Here is a 20,389-nt window from a genome sequence, read left to right as displayed (position 1 = left end):
CTTCAACATCTTGGACCCCCGTTCTATCATCTCCCGATCCTCTCCATTCATCATCCAGCCACATGCTGAAAAGCTCACAGCAAAAGGGGTTTTAAGATTTTTCAGTTCAAAGGTAGCTTGGTTGCGACAATTCCAAATTGCCCAACAAATGGCCGCTAATCCGAAGGTGTAAAATCTTTCACCATCAGGGAGGAAAACATAACACCAGGAAAAAAATTGTGAAATATTGTTTGGGCATCTATCAGTACCCAAAGCACAGCCCACCGTCCTCCAGACCACTCTGGCTACAGGACATGTAAAGAAGAGATGCTGAGAGGTCTCTCTGTCTCTACAAAATGAACATTTCGGATTACCAGCCCAGCGTCTTCGCTTCATGACATCTCTTGTCAAGACAACATCTTGGAACAGCTGCCAAAGGAATATTTGAATTTTAAGTGGAATTTTAGCTTTCCAAATCTACTTGTAGTTGCATCCCGCTAAATTCCTCTCAAGGTACTCATACACTGATTTAGTTATGAATTTTTTCTTTCCCCCCAGGGTCCACACAACTTGGTCCGAGCTCTCTGATAAGTGCCAAGAGGCAACTGTAGCTCTCAGCTCGTCCCACTGAGCCACTAATGGGGAGTGGAGTTGTCGAAGGAAAAAGTTCACCCCCACACCATTATTGAACTTAGCCACTGTGATATCTTGATCATTGCAAATGTTATATAGTGCAGGGTACTTCTGATGCAAAGGAGGTTCATTATTCAGAGGATCTTTCCAAAGTCTGGCAATATTACCAGAGTTCAGCTCAACTCCTCTCCCAGCTAGATAGTATTCTTTCACTTTCATAATCGCCTTCCAAATGGGCGAATCACTAAATTTGCACTTAACAAAGGCTACTGTGTCTTTATTCAAGTATTTAGCACGGATAATGTCTTGCCACAGCCCTTGCTGCGTCTCCAGTTTCCACCACCACTTGGTGAGTAAACTGATATTTTGTTTCCGGAGGTCTTTCACCCCCAAACCACCTTTTTTCTTAGATCTACATATTCTAGTCCATCTCACAAGATGATATCTCTTGCGACCATCATGCTCTTGCCAAAAGAAACGTTTGCGATGCTTGTCTAACTTTGTAATGACCATCTTAGGTAGCAAGAACATGGACATGTAGAAATATATGATGTGGTAAGGGAGGCATTAAGTAGTATAAGCCTCCCTCCAGAGGATGCCGCATTGCCAATCCAGGCTTCACAACATTTCAGAAATCTTTCGTCAGCAAAGTCCCAATGTAAACCCCGAAGAGTGGAGTAGCTAACAGGAACGCCCAGGTATTTCATAGGAAAATGTCCTATCTGGCAATTGAAGAGATCGGCATGAAATGCCAGAGTGTCATCATCCCCTCCAATACACAGAATTTCGCTTTTCAGGAAGTTAATTTTAAGCCCCGACATGAGCTCAAACATGTAAAGTAACAATTTCAGGTTCACCGCAACTTCTTTATCATGCTCAAAGCAGATGACCGTGTCATCAGCGTATTGAAGAATAGCCACCCCATCCTCAATCAGGTCCGGTGCTAATCCAGTGATTAGTTTCTCTTTCTGTGCATTGCAGATCATTTTTGATAAGGCCTCCACAGCCAGGTTCAACAAGAAGGGGGATGGGGGTCACCTTGACGCACCCCTTTGTAACTTTGAAAGTACGGGCCTTTCTCATTGTTCAGCTTAACACTAACAGTGCCATTGTGTAAAATACTTCTCACCCAGCCGCACCAAGTTGGGCTAAACCCCCGATCTCGGTGACAAGCTAGTAGGAAATCCCAATCAATTTTGTCGTAGGCTTTCTCAAAGTCTAATTTCAAGACTATACCCACCCTTTTTCTTTTGATGTGTATGATGCAACACCTCATGAAGAGATAGGATCCCATCCATAATATTCCTCTGCTTGATAAAGGCGTTCTGATGCCTACTAATCAGCTTGTCAGCATAGATTGCTACCCGATTATCCATTACTTTGGTAATCAATTTATAGGGACATCTCAATAAACAAATGGGACGATATTGCTGGATTTTACTAGCCCCCTTCATCTTTGGGATCAAGGTAATAGTCCCATAGTTTAGGCGAGCTATATCAAGTTTATTCGAGTGAAAAGCCTCAAACAGGCGCATGATGTCATTTTTGACAAACTCCCAACAATGCATATAGAACTCAGCCGGGATATTGTCCGGGCCCGGGGCTCTATTGCTTTTCATGCTGAATAATGCTTTTTTCACCTCCTCTTCAGTGAATTTATTTGTGAGTAAGATATTATCTTCCTCATTAAGTTTCTCTTCTTCTGACCATGTATCAGGGGACAAATGAAACATGTTACCTCCAGCGGGGCCAAAGAGGTCTTTATAAAAGGAAGTGGCATGAGCCAACAGATTCTGCGTGCCCTCAATAGTCACCTCTCCCGCAGTGAACGAGTGAATGGTATTTTTCCGTTTTCTGCCATTCGCAATCCTATGATAAAAGGTTGTATTCCGGTCTCCTTTGAGCAACCATCGCTCATTGGATTGTTGCAACCAGAATAGCTCTTCCATAAACAATAGTTCATTCAACTCCGCATTCAGGCTGGTCCTTTTTTCATAAACTTCTGGCTCAAGAGGTCCATCCTCTTCTAGCCTCTCGATCTCTTCTAGTTCTTCTTTAATGTGTTTTTTCCTTTTTCTGGCATGCCCAAAGGAATGAGAGCCCCATCCTTTAAAATATTTTTTGATACGCTTGAGTTTGATATTGAGCACATCAATAGGATCCTCAGAGTTGACAGGTTGCTCCCAAATCTTTTTGGCCTTAACATAAAAGTCCTCATTACTAAGCCAAGTTAGCTCAAATCTGAACTCACGATTGTGAGAGGGGCCTGGTTTCACACATCCCGTGTCCAAGAGTAAAGGATTATGATCTGAGGTGTCTCTAACTAGTTTTCGAACAGTTACCAGGGGAAACAAGTCCTCCCAATCAAAGCTCATAAGGATTCTATCTAACTTCTCCAAAGTAGGGTGCTTCTGTTTATTAGACCACGTGTATTTCCCCCCTCCCATATGGATTTCTCTCAGCTTCAGAGACTGGATAACGGAGTTGAATTTATCTGTATAATGGGAGTGAGACATTTTCTTGTTCTTTTCTTCACTGTTGCGGAGAATGTTGAAATCTCCACCCACTATATAGGGGACAGGGAGTTGAGAGCATACAGATATCAATTCTGCTAGGAAGTCATCTTTTCTATCATCCTGGGCAGCCCCATATACCACTATGAGGGCCCGCATGCACTTTTGCGTAACATCATAAATGTTAGCTTGTAGAAGGAAATTTTTAGGCACCCAGGATACCACTTCAAGTGTTTCTTTTTTTATCCCACACAAAATCCCACCTGACTTGCCTACAGAGGGGATATGATTCCAAGAATATCTATCCAGGAGGTCAATTTTCCTTAAGAATTTAGGGGAGATTTTCTTTTTCATAGTTTCCTGAAGGCCTATAAAATCAAGGGAATGGTCTCTTATTAAATCTGAGAAGCAGGTAGTCATCCCCCTCTTCTCTGCTCCTCTACAGTTCCAGAATATGCCATTCATTTGACCGCATTATTTTTTCCCTTCCTGGTAATCCTGCTAGGAGGCAATACAGGATTACCCTTTTTTCCTTTTGTAACATCATTATCTTTCTGGCTCCTGGTAACAGGCCTGTATATAACCACATTGACTCTTTTTTTCACTTTTTTCCTGGACCTGACCATAGTAAAACTCTCTTCTTCTATTTCACTTTCATCACCCCATCTCAAATTCAGAGGGGTTTGGTCACCTTTTGCATTAGTTAGTATCAAAGGCTTTTCTAACACAGAATTTAGATTTTCCTTCTCATTCTGAGATTCTATATTACGGCATTTTTCAAGTTCTCTAAGCACATCAATGCAAGCAAAATCAGAATCAGGTATGTTCACTCCCATCTTAATAGCTCTAAGCATTAAATCAGGGTTAGATAGAATATCAAAGGAGTTTGAGCTCTGTTGTATACCTTCTAGGTTTCTCTTCTTCACAGCAGCCACCGCTTTGTCATCCATCCTTTCCATTTTACTCTACACATTACGCAAGCTGAAGCGCAAGTTTTCTTCAGTGACTAGAGGAGGGGTAGGGATCACCACTTCATCTGCATTTTCCTCAGGTAGCTCCACCCTGTACCCGTTACCCCCCTCGAGATCATCTTGTTTGTCTGATCCCATCACACCATTCACCTGTGCACATGATTTTACAACATCAGAATAGGTTTTCTGTTCACACCCCCCTCTCCAATGGATGTCAGGGCTAACATTAGTAAGGTTACTCACTTTTTCTTCTTCAAAGCTTTGTTCCTGATTCAGAGTCTCAAGAAGCAAAGTACTGTGTAAGGAATCATCTGACTCAAAGCTTTCCTGTGACTCCCGAATAGTGTCAACCCTCTCACCCTTGGATGTGGAAGGAGCCAGTCCAAGTCGAGGGGAGGGGTTGTTCACTTTAGCTCCAGGAGTCCCCTGTTTAACCACCTCTTTTTCCATATTTCTCCCACGGTTCTGAGCAATACTAACAGTATCTTTCTCCCTGTTAGGATCTTTAACCAAGATCTGCTCCACTTCATAGTAAAAATCATAGAAATGTCCCCCCAGGACTGCCTCAGCAACACCAGAATTTCCTCCATGTTTCTGCAGCCCATTTTTACCCTAACAGAGCTGGGGCGATGCATCGCGGCACTGTTAATTTCCAGGGGAACACCCACCAAAGATGTGACAAATGCAAGGTTCCTTTCACTCCTCTTGTCTAGAGGCACATTACTAACTTTCACCCAAGCTACTTCCATCACCCCCTTCGCCCCAACAGCAGATGACCACTGTGTGGCATGAATCACAGCACCACTTGTTTTAAGGGTGACTTTTCCCACATAGCATATTTGAGCCACAGCCCTAGGATTGGGGAATCTCACTACAAACACACCAGGGCCTATTGCATGAGCTGAGCATCTCCAACCCGTCGCAAGGTAATCACTCAGATCAAGTTCCATCTGGCGAGTGGAAGTTTCCCCCTCAACAATCGTCACAACAATGCTATTGGCTCTCTCTTTCACCTGACTAGCCGTGCAGGAGTCATGGATATAGTAGAAGCCCTGTCCCTTGGATTGGAATGCACACATGGGGGCGATGCACTCCCAAGGAAGGAACTCGACACAGGCAGATGCCAGGTGCCCTAACTTATTGCAACGCTTGCAAAAAGCTTGAGGGCAACGAGCAGGATGATGCTTAGGTGATCTGCATATAGGACACAGATCTGAGTTCTTGGTAGGGTGCACCTGATTTGCTTTTCCATGGGGACGCTTTTGTGGTGGGGGAGTGTGTTGATCTGCGCCGGCATCGCCCGAGCCCGACGAGGCCGGTGTCTTATGCACCCAGACTCCTCCTCCCACCTGGAAGTGTCGTCCGACTCCGACGCGCCCTTGGATGAGTTGGAGTTGGTGTGACCTCCATCCTCGCCGCGCCTCCACGAGAACTTGCTCTGATCCCCCCACGGCCGTTGCCGCGTCCAGGGATCCGGCCCGACCCGCGCCCAGCTCGTCCCGCGCCAGCCGATTCGCGCCGCTCTCCATGGTAGCCTCGCCCCCCTCCATCGCCTTGGGAGAGGAAGCAGCCACAGCGGCGAAGGACCGCGCGTCTCCCCCACTTTGCCTCTCCACCACCCAAACGACTCCGGTGGTTTCGATCTAGGATTTCTCTCCGCCGACCAGAAGTGGGAGAAAGCAGATTCTAGGTCAAGCACGGGGCGGGGGCGCTGTTTATACCTCCGACGCGGGGCTGGCGATGGGAGTGAAGGGTTGGATTTCGCCCCACGTGTCTCTCATCCGCCATTGGCGGGCGGTAGGTGGATCTCGGGCCCGTCCCGAACCGGGTCGGCTCCGTTGTCTTGGTTTTTTCCTCCCGAACCGCCTCGCCTGAAACCGCTGTGGAACACACCGGATTATTCGCCGGCGGCAGCCGATCGCGCACCCGCGCAAAGTGACATGGGAACGCCACGACGTCGCCGATGTCGACACGCTCCGCCTCGCGTAAGAAGCGTGCATCCACCGCAACACCTCGAGAATCCGATAGGACCAGGCGGAGTGCGTCTCGACGCAGCAGGAGCACGCCGTCATGAAACGTGAGTGTGCGCGTCACGAGATCGGCAGTGAAGGAGACCCGCCATCTCACATCCGCGTCGCCGCTCGGTCCGCCGCTCGAGCACGCCATCCGTCGATCGGCCGGATCTGCACCGATGTATACATGCAAGAATCAATTCTTGAAAGAAGGTGTACGGTTACGTGAGGTACGATCTGAGAGAGATCGCCTTCCCGTCTTCTCTGCCAGACCCTCCGAGCACCAAGAGGCGCCCTAAACTCACACTGAAAGAAAAATGGTGTATCCTCAAGGAGGCAACTAGGCTGTATGGGGCTTCCTGGGTCAGGGACATCGGTCCAGAGCTCAGGCCGAATGATTACAAGAAGGCCAAAGAGGAATCTGATCCCAACAGCACCGAGGGGAAAACCAAAAGTGAACCTACTTTGCTTGAGGATCTCGCGGTGGCAGCGAAGGGTGGGAACGAGACTCTGAAACCCGCACTGCGACGCATATACATCACCCGTTCCTCAACCTACACAAGTGCAGTGAAGAACTATGAGGAGACTTATCAGGAAGGGCTGAAGGATGTGTTGGATGAGAAGGCAAGAAAGGGTCACCAGCAAGGCAATGAGCCGAGGAGATCATCGACGTCGCCTCCACCCCCGCAATCATCATCATGAGCTTGTTTCAGTTTGTGGGGGAAATGTCATCATCAGGACTCGCAGTTCAATGTTCATGAGATTGTTTCAGTTTGTGGACAGTTGTGTAGTCGGGTACAACAGATAGTGATGCTTATCACATTTCCTACAATTTTGTTTCATGTGTAGGTCTCTGTTCTTGTTTGTCTGCTGATCAAGGTTATGTGAACTGTATTGTACATTGTTGCTATGGACGTTGTTCTACGGCTGTTTCAGTTGATGCTCGGACAAACAAAAAGTGATGCTTAGAGAAACAGAAAGAAACCATAGTATGCTAGTTAGAGCATCTACAGCCGGGCGCCCCAAACTCGCCTCATACGCCCGGGCGGGCCGCCTGGTCACTGACCGGTCACGATTTTTCGACCCAGACGCCCCCCTCAAACGACACTCAAACGCACGGGTTGACCGGCACCCCTCATATCCAGCCCAAATATGAGGCGTATATGAAGGCGCCCGGGCGCGTCCGCCACGTAGGACTGATGATGGGGACCCACACGGACTCGCCTGGAAACCCGGCGGTCCGACGAACACCTCCTCCGTCGCTGCAGTGTGAACGCCGCATGGCGCCGCTCCGGCTCGCCGCCCGAGGCCAAATCCGGCTATTTAAGCCGGCCGGCGTCCCCCAACCCTAGCCCATCCACTTCCTCCCTCTCTGCGCCGCCACTCAAGCCCGTCCGCCTCATCTCCCCCGCTCTCCCCCGCTCTCTAGCATAGCCATGGTCTGGCGGCTGATCACCACGTACGCTATGCTCACGGCCGAGCGCAGGAGGCAGATCACGGAGGAGATCCAGGCAAGGCACGCCGCCTGCATCGCTATTGAGCTGCCTCCGGACTCGCCGGAGCTGGAGGAAGACGAGGAGCAACAGCCGAAGGAGGAGGAGGGAGAGCTCATTTTGCTAAATGGTATCAATTCCATAAATTGCATATAGCAATAAATAAATCAGCAAAATTCTTTCTAATATTTTAGATATAAGAAATAGATAGAAGAAACATTTCTTCTATGTAAAATATTAGAAAGAATGTACCCTCCTATCCAAGAATTTCTAATTTCTATTAAATAAAAATAAGACAATATAAGATATTATAGTTGGAAAAAATTGTTATTTGATTGATACATTGTGATCCTTAATGTTGATGAATTAAGAAAAACGGAAAGAGAGGGATTCGAATCCTCGGTACCCCTTTAAATTGAATTTATATTTTCAAAAATGGGGTTTACCAAATTTTTAATGACTCTGAGGTTCAACCCAATCCATCTTTTCTTTCTTTTTCCTTCCGGTACTAAAAAAGATTGAAAAGGATCAAATTTTGTCATATCACGAAGAAATATACCCCTCCCATAGCAATAACTAGAATTTAAAAAAAGAAAATGACAAAACATCTGGGAATAAACAATTAATTTCTATCAATAAATCTGCTAAAGCACACAGTGCAGTAGCAATAAATGCGAGAATATCGACTTCCATAACCTCTTTATTTTTTATTTTCACAATAACTCGGGATGTAATCCCAGTCCGGTCATTAATAACTTGATTATTTTTAGATAATAGTAGATAGAAAGAACATCTGTAAGGAGTCCTACTGAAACCAAGAAATATAGGCCTGCTTGACATCCACACCAAATAGATAGAGTTTTCCGGTATTTTTTTAGTGATTTTTTGAGCGGAGCCCTGGCTTGTCGTATCCGTCTGAATGGTGGCTCGCTTTTTCTAAGTAATGGGGAAGAGGACTGAAACATGCCACTGAAAGACTCTACTGAGACAAAAAGATGGGCCGTGAAAAGGTAGAGGAGGTAGGATGGGCAGTTGGTCAGATCTAGTATGGTGATAGAATTTCTATCTCCTACTCTACAAGGATCATCTAGAAAGCGAAGAGCTTTGGTTCCATTCAAATAGAGAAGCTGACATAGATGTTATGGAAATTAGATGAGTTGATTTGTATTTTGTATACTATACTATGTTTTCTTTATATATTAAATATGAAGTTCTTACTCTTTCTGTTGTTTGGAAAGATCGAACACGCGATGTTCCTATTTCTTAATTTCGTGATGAGTCGTATGCTTGCGACAAGAACGGCAAAAAAATTTGAATTATAATTGTCCAGGAAAGATAATTTTTTTGAATTTGAAGAAAAAAAGAATTCTATTAATTTTCATTTTCCATTTATTTAGTTAGTTTTTCTTAATGAAACTAAAATTATTAACTAATGGGTAAATACAAATAAAGAAACAACTTTGCTGACCATGATATATTTTTATCTAGGCGGAAGAGTCCCGTCATTTGAGTCTCCAACATTATTCCAATAATTACATATCCGATTTGCCTGCTAAAGAGAAAATCTATTTGATTATCTCTCGGCCAATATCGATTTTTAGAAAGAAAAAACTAGAAAAAGCATCAATATAATAAAAATAATAGAGAATTAAAAATCATAACTTGAAACAAGAACTACAAATTTAAAGCAATAATAAAGAGTTGGCATGTTAATAAAACTGAGAAAATTAACTCGGAAAGGGTTGTAAGATCGAATCAAGAATTGCATTATATCCATTTCTTATACCTTCTATTTTATATGATACTTCATAAGAATAAACCATAGGGATAGGGTTATCTCATGCCTTTCCTCGTTCATGGTTCGATATTCTGGTGTCCTAGGTGTAGAGGAACCACACCAATCCATCCCGAATTTGGTGACATTACAAAAAACTTCACTCGAATACATCTGATTCCTCTTTTTCTGGTCTTGATTATTCAACGTCGGATCGAATCATGTCCAATGTCCATTGGAATTTTATCTATCCTTCTAATTTTCAAACTTTTTTTCATATACATTTTGCCTTTTGTGGAGGATCTATGCCTACTCTACTTTCCTATCTAGGACTGCGATATACAAAATATATACTACTGTGAAGCATAGATTGCTGTCAAGAAAGAATTTTATTAGTATTTAGTTAGGTATTTGCTCGTTTCACTTTGTCTCGCTTTCTCTAGAATCTCTAGAAAAAAGAATAGCTCTATCCTTTATTTAATATTTAATAATACAATAATAAGAGACTACTAAATAAAAATGAGATACTACTAAATTAGAACCTAATTAAGATAGTAGGACTAATCTATGCAGTGATCATGTCCTTCAAGTCGCACGTTGCTTTCTACCACATCATTTTAAACGGCTGCCGGAGCCAATGGAGAAGGCGGATCCGGAGGAGGACGAGGCGGAGCTTCCCGAGTAGGGCTTCAACACATGGCGGAGGCGGAGTTCGCTGTCGCCCAAGCCGCAGAGATGGCGGAGCAGCAGGCCATCCTGGAGTCCATCCAGGATGACGCCTATGTGGAAGCCAACCGGCAGTTCCTCCGGCAAGAGCAGGCGGCGTCCGACGCACTCTTCGCCGAACTCGACGTGGAGATAGGGGTGGGGAGGCCGGAGCGGAGCAGTCAGAGGCGCCTGAGGCTTGGGAGCTACAGTTGTCGCCCATGCTGCCGGAGCCGGGCACGAAGATTTTCGACATCTCTAACGAGCAGTAGCTAGATCTCTACGTAGTACTACGTAGGTTATTTAGTTTGCATGCTTTTGTATGGATTTGAGAATCTAGTATGAGATGTCCGGACGCAGTTGTGCTAATTTGAGGAGTGCCCGGTCACTACCCGCGAGCGCGTCTGCGGGCGTTTGAGGGGCCGGATTTGCAAAGTCTGGCTGTAAATGCTCTTAGATCTCTCTTGTCGGTTGAATTTTCAATCATGTACGTTAGAATGAGCATCCATGTGCAAACTCTAAAATGAGGCCTACTCCCTCCGACCGGGGAAGTGTATACATTTAGCTTTAAAATTTGTCCACCAAAGAGTCTACTTCTATCTTCCCAATGCATATTCAAATAGAAAAAAAAATGTTTCCCTCTTATTACACGATAATCAAGACCAATAATATTCTACACATTATATTCTTAATTTCTACATGCACTTAGCTCATTAAGGGTTGGGTAATTAAGGAGGCGAGAGATGGTGGCTTGTTCCTTTTCGATGTATTTTTTTACTCCATTCCATGATCTGTCCTAAAATTTCTCTATATACACTTTACAACCGACGGAGGGAGTACCTAACGGCCACATAGGGTCGACTTAGAAGTAGTCATGCCGATTGGGGGTCATGTTTGGTTGCACGGGCTGCTTGTCCCTGGGTAGCCTAATTCATCCTGATGTCTGCTATTCTCAAAACTTTTTACTAGTGCAAACCATGAACACTACGTTCACATAGTTCCCTTCTGATAATTTGCTTCTTCCCACCGATCGATTGTCGAAGATATATATAGAAAGAGGACCGTAATTATGATGACACATGAAGGGGCAGTACTATACCCATACACACGTTTAGTTATACTAAGACTTGATGTATGGTAGTTGATGGTCTCTAGCTTAGCTAGTCTAATGGGAGCCGGGAATTTTCCAATTCGCAAGGAAGTAGGTTTGGTAGCTAGGTCATTAATCATAATCATTATCGTATATATGCAAACTATTTCTCTGCAGGAAGCAGCTTTTCCACCAAATACCAATTCCAATAAACGCTCACGTTCATCACCGGCTACCACACACGTGGATCGGAGCGTAGATCAGTGCGTAGAGCACGTGCAAGAGAATGGGTAGATGAGGAGGGTGGATGAGAGATCACGTGCAATATATACAAGACTCGTGAGCAAAACACAAACGTAAGAGTATTTGTTTCCGTTTTCTTGTGTAGATATTTAGTTTTGTTTTTGAAAAGGAGGAATACCCATGATCTCCCGGTCATTGTGTCCTGATGATGCAAACAGCCAAATTATTACAGGTTAGTGAAGTGCATGAACAGAAAAGAAAAGGCTAGTGATTATGAGAAAGAATATGTCTACAACATCAATGAAACCAATGGTTACGGCCAGTTTTGTGTTATTTCATTTTTGTCAACATTTCTTGGCAAAAAATGTGAAGAATATTTCTTTAAAAATGCGAATAATTCTTGAAAATTGTGAAGAAATTTGGAAGTCGAAGAAACTTTTAAGACATGAACAATTCTTGAGAAATTTGAAAACAAATTTGAGAAACATGAACAAACTTTTGAAATTCCAAACATTTATTGAATTTTTTATATGCGGTGACATTTTTAAAATATATATCGGAAAATTTGGTAATATGCGCTAAACGTTTTTTAAAATACACATTGAACTTTTTTGTGATATAGGCTGAACAATATTTAAATACACATTGACCATTTTTGTGATATATGTTAAACATATATTTAAAACACATTGAAATTTTTGTGATATATGATGAACAATTTTAAAATACACAATGAAAATTCTTTTAAATATGTCAAACATTTTCTTAATATAGGGTGAACATTTCCTTAAATATACAATGAACATTTCTGTGTATAACACACAAGGAAATTGTATAATACACGGAAAAATGATGAAAATATAAAAAAACGTAAAATAAAATAAAATAAACAGAAACGGAGAAAAGCAAAAAAGCAAAAAAAAAAGAAGGAGAAAAGAGAAGAAACAACAGAGCGACCATGGGCCGGCCCAAACTAGGGCTTCGGGAGGCTGAGCTTCAGCGAAGCCACGTACTGCGGTCCGGTCTTCCCTCAAATCAGTGGTTTCTTTAGTCCCACATTGCCTGATGAAGAGAAGGCGTCGGAGAGCTTCGGCTATATAAGAGGCCGCCCCCTCGATCTGCAGGGCCACTCGCCGCCTCCACCTCCACCTCCCGCGCAATCCCTAACCCTAGCACCGCCAACGCCATGGCCAGCGGCAACGCGTCCACCGCCTACCTCTCCATCGTTGAGGACGTCGTCACCAAAGTTCGTAAGGACTTTACGAACTCCGGCGTTGGCGACGCCGTCCTCAACGAGCTCCAGTCTCTCTGGCAGACGAAGTTGCTGCACTGTGGCGCAATCTCAGGGAACATCGACCGCAACAGGGCTCCCCCCGCCGGAGCGTCCGCTGGCGGCGCGACTCCACCGGTGCACGATCTCAACGTGCCCTACGAGGCCACGTCCGAGGAGTACGCCACCCCAACCGCCGACATGCTCTTCCCACCGACCCCGATCCAGACGCCACTTCCAGCTGGGATTGATACATGGCCGTGGGACTATGCCCCATCGCCGATCGGTGACATAAGAAACGGGATGGGGATGAATGGGGCTGATCCAAAATCTGGCCGCCCAAGCCCCTGCATGCAACCTCCATCGCCCTGGATGAATCAGAGACCACTGGGGCTTGATGTGAACCTTGCTTTTGCCTATGAGGACCCAGACCGGATGATGCCACTGACGAAGGATTTTCTGATGACTTCTTGTGGAAAACGGAAGAGGGATGAATATCCTTCAGCTGCTTCATTTGTGCCACAACAGGATGGATGCGCAGACCAGGTTGCGGTTCATTATGATGCAACACCAAAGCCAGGAAACGATACAGCGGGTGGTGATGATGATGAACCTCCTCTTAATGAAGATGACGACGACGACGATGATGACATAGATGACTTTGATGACACGCAGCACCTCGTCCTTGCACAGTTCGACAAGATAACAAGGACAAAGAATCGCTGGAAGTGCACTCTGAAGGATGGAATCATGCATTTGAACGGCAGAGATGTTCTATTCCACAAGGCTTCAGGAGAGTTTGATTTTTGAATTTCATTTCATGGTAATTAAAGAGGATATTTTAGGTGCCTGCTGTATCTACTGTCTTTAACACAAGGATAAGGAAGGGAAGGTGACAAAAGAGTACTGGAGTTGTGGCGAGTTTGGCACTATGAATGTGTGTCAGTGTTTTCCTGTTGAGGCTTGCTTCACTCATGTCACTGTAAAAATGGTACAGTTGGTACGGTTGTGGACATGTTCTTGAGATGGTCACTTAAAGCTGGTGGGACTGAAAGTACCTTTCTACACCTGAGCTCATATGCTCCTGCTATGAACAGTAAAATAAATAAAATAGAAAAACATTCAAAAAATTCTGAAATTTTTTTGTGACATACTTTAAGAAATGTTTGTTGTGCATGCAAAATTTCATCACGAAATCACATTGGTGGAGGTCGTGGCAAAAATAACAAAATCAAAGCTCCAAAATACGTTTGAAAGTAACATTTTCAATCGATTTTGTTCTTTTTACCATGCCTTCCACCAATGTCATTTCATGACGAAATTTTGCAAGCACAACAAACATTTCTTAAAGTATGCCACAAAAAAATTTCAGAATTTTTTGAAATGTTTTCCTATTTTATTTATTTTACTGATCATAGCAGGAGCATATGAGCTCAGGTGTAGAAACTCCACGCTGGTGGGACGATATTATCTCATAAAAATCATCAAGAAACAAGTAGTGGCTGCAGAGTTGTACGGAGAAAAGGGAAAAAGAGAAGGGACTGTCGTCTATTCTTAACTCGACTGATTTTTATTTGGGTTTAAGTCTAATTTCTGTCCTATGATGCGCTACCACGTGTCTTGATTTGATTTTTGATTTTGTCCTAGTGAATCTGAAAGCTGAATGACCAATGATAGACAGAAAGATGACTGAAAACCTTACAAGAATTGAACACTGAAAAACCTGAAGATAGATAGAGAGGAGGACTGCATAAACGAGACTCAAAGGTGGTTGAGAAACGTTCACTAAAGACTGAAGAAAGATGACTTGAAAGGAAATAAATGGAGAAGGAAAGAGTCAAGAACGACACCCAGGAATAAACTACCAGAGTGAGATCAATAGTGTGCAACTATTGCCCAAAACTGAACTGACAATTATCACTGAAACAACTGACATGACCCAAGAAACTGAGGACTGAAGAAAGATAACTGAAATAATCCTGAAAACTGAAGAAGTACACTGAAAACTGAAAAAAAAAACAAGTTCAGTTGGTGAAAATATAAATGACAAAGGAACAAAATGAAAAAGGACATGGCTAGCGGGCGCCCGAGCGTCCACCGGTAGGAACTAGCGCTCATCCAAATATGAAAAAGAGCAGCTAACGCGCACAACCGCAGTTCACTAAAAAGAAACCATCTCCTCGCGTGCATTTATTTGGGGATCCAAAAAGTTTAAAAAACTGTAACTTCTGATTTAAGTGTAGAAATTCAATTTCATTTTCACAGTTGGCTTCCTCGCGACGAGTTCTTCGAAACTAGATCTCATATAGAAAGGTTTTGTCGAACTTTTTTTCAAGGCAACTTTGGATACGATGGAGGCAACTTTAGTGCTATAGAAAAGCAACTTCATTTTTTCCCAGTAGGACCGCCTATTAGGTTGGTTTGTGTAAAAAAATGAGAAAACTACGCACAACATGATGCACCTTCTACATATGGAAAAGTCTAAGTTCACCATTGATGGGGCTACTGGAGGCAAAACAAGGACAATAACTTTCAGATCGTTATGTACTTGAGTATCACCTAAAAAATTAGCAATTTTTGGGGTGTTTTCGTGCAATTCCAGTGCATTCAACAAGCAACTCATGTGTGTTTCCTATTGGTTGGTTTGTGTAAAATGAGAAAATCAAGAAAATGTGTGCAAGTCCAACTCATCTTGTGTGTGTATCAACTATATACATCTGCATATAGCAATTGTTCTAGCAAACTCTAAGCAACTGCCCCCCTAGCAGAAATCCACACAACTGTTCTAGCAAGATCCAAAGCCACTATTCCTAGCAAAAAATCCAAGCAATTGTCCTAGCAAATCCAAGCAATTGTAATACCAAAACGCAATGCAAAATTGTTTATAGCAAAACCAAGCAAATGTATTAGCAAACAGCAATGCAAAATTATTCTAGCATAACCGAGCAACTATCCTAGAAAACCAAGCAACTGTACTATCCAATCCAAGCAACTGCATTACTAAATAACAACTATGAAAAAATTGTCCTAGCAAAACCAAGCAATTGTCCCTAGCATTCCTACTTAGATTGTCTACTTTAGACAGAAAAACGTATGACCAACTTGAATAGCCTTTGTGGATAGCTATCTTACCCCCTCCCCTCCCCATGCAACTTATCTATTCTAACAAAAATCCAAAACAAGTCAATTACAAAGAAAACACAAAATAAAAATTGTTCTAGCAAAATAATCCAAGCAATTGTCTACCAAAACAAAGCAAATGTATTACAAAAAGCACATGCAAAAACCTGTTCAAAATGAATCCAAGCAACTGTCCCAACAAATCACGAGAACTTGACAATGATAATTACTTGCCTAACAATGATGCCCGGTTTGCATGTCATTGCTAATTAGTTGGCTACGATACTAGGACAAGTTGTCTGTCGGTGTAGCTCATGCTGCATGTACTCTGAAACATAGTGTTGGCATACTCGATTGTGTGGTAGACAACTTATATGTGAATTTAGTGAACATCATGATCATGGGAGGCAACTTATTAAGGACTTCTCGTTGATAGGCAATTATAGTAGGCAAACTAAGAAGTTGCTTTCCAATAACACTAAAGTTGCCTCTAAAGCCCCCAAAGTTGCTCAGAAAAAAAAGTTCGTTGAAATATACCCATATGGGATCTAGTTTTGAAGAACTCACCGTGAAAGACCCAATGGCGAAAACGAATCTAAATTCCGATACTCGAATAAAAAATTATGGCTTTTTAAATTTTGTAAAACCCAAATAAATGCACGTATTTTTTCTTTCTTCACTTGTGTTCGGATGGGACGAGGACCAGATAGTTTCCTTTTTTGTACTGTAACGACAACACACACCCTTTATGGCAGGTCTGCTCAGATGCAATGTGAGTTTTTTTTGTCGCATAGCGTGTGTGTTCGGGAAGCCCAATTAGCACAGCTGCACTGATAAGTATCTAGTAATGAAAAAATAATAAAAATTACTGAAACCTAAAACTGAACAAACACATCAAGGATGAAACCTGAAACCTGATAAAGCATGACTGGACCTGAAGAATAAAGAATGAGGACTAATAGAAATGAGAAACAGAGCAACAAATGATGACTGAAACTAAACCAGAAGATAAATGACGACAAAAGTAAGAATTCTTAAGACTGAAAAACAATGAAATGAAAAAGGAAACGAAAAAGAGACACCAAAGAGAAAATCATGATCACTACTTCATCACTCGATGCGGTGCTCTCCTCATAGCTCTCTCTTTTTGACAGACTGTCATCAGGATCGTAGTTGGGCTCCTTACAACCGCTAAATGACATGTGCCCCATAGGATCCACAACCCTCCTGCTGAAAAAAGAAGGCATCATTGCAGCGCGTTGTTATTTTCGCGTATGCGGTTAGCTGAAAACTGAAAGGAAAATAAATGGTCTGAAATATGACTACCTTAACCCTAATCGTGACAAAGTTATCTTTATGCTGTCTGTTTATGGTTCTTGGTGGGCATCTTTTCTAATCAATACACACTTGAACACAAAAGTTACACCATATTTTGTTTCAGAATTTCCTCATTCTTAACGTACTTGGGCGTGCATAGTAAAAAATGATTGTGTTAAAACACTCAAACGGCATGAAAAAAATTAGTCGGTACCGACTGTACCCAACTACCCATCCCAAAACTTTCAGTAATGATGATAGGTTCATGGGAATAGACAGTGAGAACTAACTAAATGAAAAATCAGCTAAAGGACTGAATATTGGCAGATAAATATATACATTGTCTCCATTCAGGGATTCATTTGATGTTTGCATATATGTTGGCTAAAATGTTTTTTTTTCTGAAACTAACAGAGCTTTGAACTCTCTGAACTTGACTCGTGTGAGAAGTGAACTCTGCATGCATTCTTCAGTTAACAAAGCAGAGCACCATGGGAATTTTGACAAAATGATCCGACTCTGGCATCTATCTTGTGATACTTGGCATCTAACTCAAATGACAGTAAAAAAAGAGTGGGAATCCAAAATGAGTGGGAATCACACCATTTACTAAAAAACGCAGAACTAGAAACTTAATCTTATGTGTTGTCAGATGAATCTCAACGCCAGCAGGAAAATCACGCCATTTACTAAAATCTAGATAGTTTAGAATGTGGTGCAGTACTTAAGAGGGAAATAGTTAGCGAAGGGAATGGAGTACATATAGGCATGCTCTCATGGCTGGTGTGAGATGCTACAGATATCACGTGTTGCTTGTTTAGGTCATACTAATATGACATGCTAGAGCTGGTGTGGGTCATGGATGCAAGGTGTGAGAAGGGGCTTTCATGTTTCGGGATATTCTTGGTTAATGTTATGTAGTTGATATTCTTGACCTCTAAGATTTTTTGCTTTTATTAGAAACTTGATGATGTGTTCTTCATCATCAATGTAGTATCAATCTATAGTTAATCAATGATTTCGGCGGTTGGGAAATGTAACCTACTTAGTTTTGGTAGTTATTTCCTATTTCCTATGGAACCTCCTAGTTCCCCAAAGTCACTTGTCCAAGAAAATTTGACATTGCACAAAGTAAAAGTCATTTGTCAAGGCAACTTATGTCTCACTTCTGCCACTAATACGACAAAATTACGTAAAAAAGACCAAACAACCTCATCTTCGCCAACGTGTCCGGCTGCTCCGCCTAGTGTGTTGTTGCCTGGCGCACGCTGTTCCCTCCTGACTTGTCATTCTGCTGAACTCTCACCGGACCTTGCATCCATACTTATACTCATCTACTAAAATGAATTTCTCAAAAAGAGAAAACTTCTAATATAAACCAACACAAGATGCATGTACTTTGTCTCACGGGCTTCAGGCAATTGATCAAAATAGTGTTGCTTTTAGTTTTTGAGGATCTTAGGGCATCATCTCCAATGCCGACCCTCAAACCTCCCGCAACCGTCCGAACCACGGAAGCCATCCGACCGACTTGTATCGGTCTGGTCCGGACGCGATTTCTCCTGCAAACCAGAGACAAACGGGGGAGAGGGGGGGGGGGTTGCGGGAGTCCAGACACGCGAACGTCGCTCTCCACCCCCCGGCCCACCCAAAAGGAAGGCGGAGCCCGCGCTTTTGTACCATCCCGCACTGTTTCCGCGCCAAAATCCCCCACTCTTTTCTTCCATTCCCTGCTGCTCTCTGCCAAAGTCCTGCTCATTTCTCCCACTCTCTCTCGTTTCTTCCGTCGCCGACGCATGGAACCGTCGGAGAACCTGTCGGATATGGAGTTCGCAGACGTGCCGGAGGATCCGAGCATCACACTCGCCGGGAAGATCAACTCGGAGATGCGGCAAAATCGCCATGTCAAAGCGAAGGCCGCAAAGGAGGAGAAGCTCAAGAAGCAGTTGGCCACCGGTGGGCCTCGTGGTGGCGATGGGTGTGAAGGTCGTGGAGGACGAGGCGGTCGGCGCGGGCGTGGCCGACGCTAGCAGATGGGCGCGCCGACAGTACATACAACGCCGTGGCCAGAGCCTTACAAGCCTCCGTACTACTACGCCGCCAAGCAGCTCGGAACCCCCACCAGTACGGTGCCTTACATTGTCGACGTTAATACGGCGCCGCTCTTCTCCAAGTATTCTTCACTGCCGCGAGGTCATTAATCATAATTATATCGTTTTGCTGGTTGCTTCTCAGGAAGCGTCTTGTTCCATTAATTCCAATGAACGCTCAAATTAATCATGGCTACCACACATACACATGGGCCTGAGTACCTCTTCCAGAGTAAGGCAGTGCAATGTGTGCACACATAAACAACCATCAAGTGTCATGTTCTTGTTTAAACCCACAAGAACAACACTAGCATGTAAGGTTCCTCTGCCTAGCTTGCGGGTGGACGGTGCACACTACTCCGTTGTCACGGCAGACATATTTAGGACCCACTATTGCCCACTTGATCATGCTTTAGGCCATCAGTGAACTAGCTGTTGCCTTCTGTTTCTTGAGGTTGTTTGCTTAGGGATCATCGCGGTCAAATTCGGTCATTTTGATTAAGATGCATTTTCCATACGTCTGTCAAACAAAAGACCGTCCAAGTGACCGTGTGGCAGATCATATGGGCATTTTTACACAATATAAATAGGCTCACATGTGTCATTTATGTGTACATATTAGCATAAATTTGACAAGTGGTCAAGTATTTGGAAGTAAATTTTGGTTTGAGCATAAGAAGATTATTTATACTCTCGTAGATCAAGCACTAAGCCAAGTTGCAGAGAAGATATATTCAGCAACACATGGGTAAATGAAATAAAATCAACAGTAGCTTATTTCGATCGCTTCATATCAGTTAGAGATGTAAGTTTCACTGAGGACAACTAGAAGGGCTATAATGGGGATGTAACGCCCCAAGACCGAAGCTCCAGATGTCTTCCTTATTTTGCGAGTCAGCTGCGTTATTTATTTGTTTGTTGCATCTCATCTCATAGCATCATGCGCATTGCATTTGCATGTTTCATAAAGCTTGCATCGTTCGTAGTTGCCGCTCCTCGCTTGTCTCCGTTGACCTCTTGACATGCCCCTTTGTCGTTGTCGACCTCTCTCAGACCCCCTCATGTGCGCGTCCGAAGCTTGCCCAAACCCGACCCGCTCAGTCGTCACCGTCGGGTCCGGATCATCCTCAAACATCCCTAAAACATCACCGGTTTCTCATTTTGGACTCCCTAGCCTAT

General features: G+C 43.4%; 1 protein-coding gene across 1 annotated transcript; it reads left to right on the top strand.

Annotated features, from left to right (window-relative positions):
• The first annotated feature begins 12,562 nt into the window (after positions 1-12,562).
• On the top strand, positions 12,563-13,726 carry LOC123125747 (transcription initiation factor IIA subunit 1-like). Its single transcript, XM_044546212.1, has one exon. It carries the CDS (start codon positions 12,600-12,602, stop codon positions 13,491-13,493), a length of 894 nt encoding a protein of 297 aa, XP_044402147.1. The 5' UTR covers positions 12,563-12,599; the 3' UTR covers positions 13,494-13,726.
• The last annotated feature ends 6,663 nt before the right edge of the window (positions 13,727-20,389 follow it).

This window comes from Triticum aestivum, chromosome 5D, assembly GCF_018294505.1.
Source record: "Triticum aestivum cultivar Chinese Spring chromosome 5D, IWGSC CS RefSeq v2.1, whole genome shotgun sequence".
Lineage (NCBI taxonomy): Eukaryota > Viridiplantae > Streptophyta > Magnoliopsida > Poales > Poaceae > Triticum > Triticum aestivum.
Note: the sequence above shows the minus strand (reverse complement) of the source record. Positions and strands in the feature narration are given on the sequence as shown.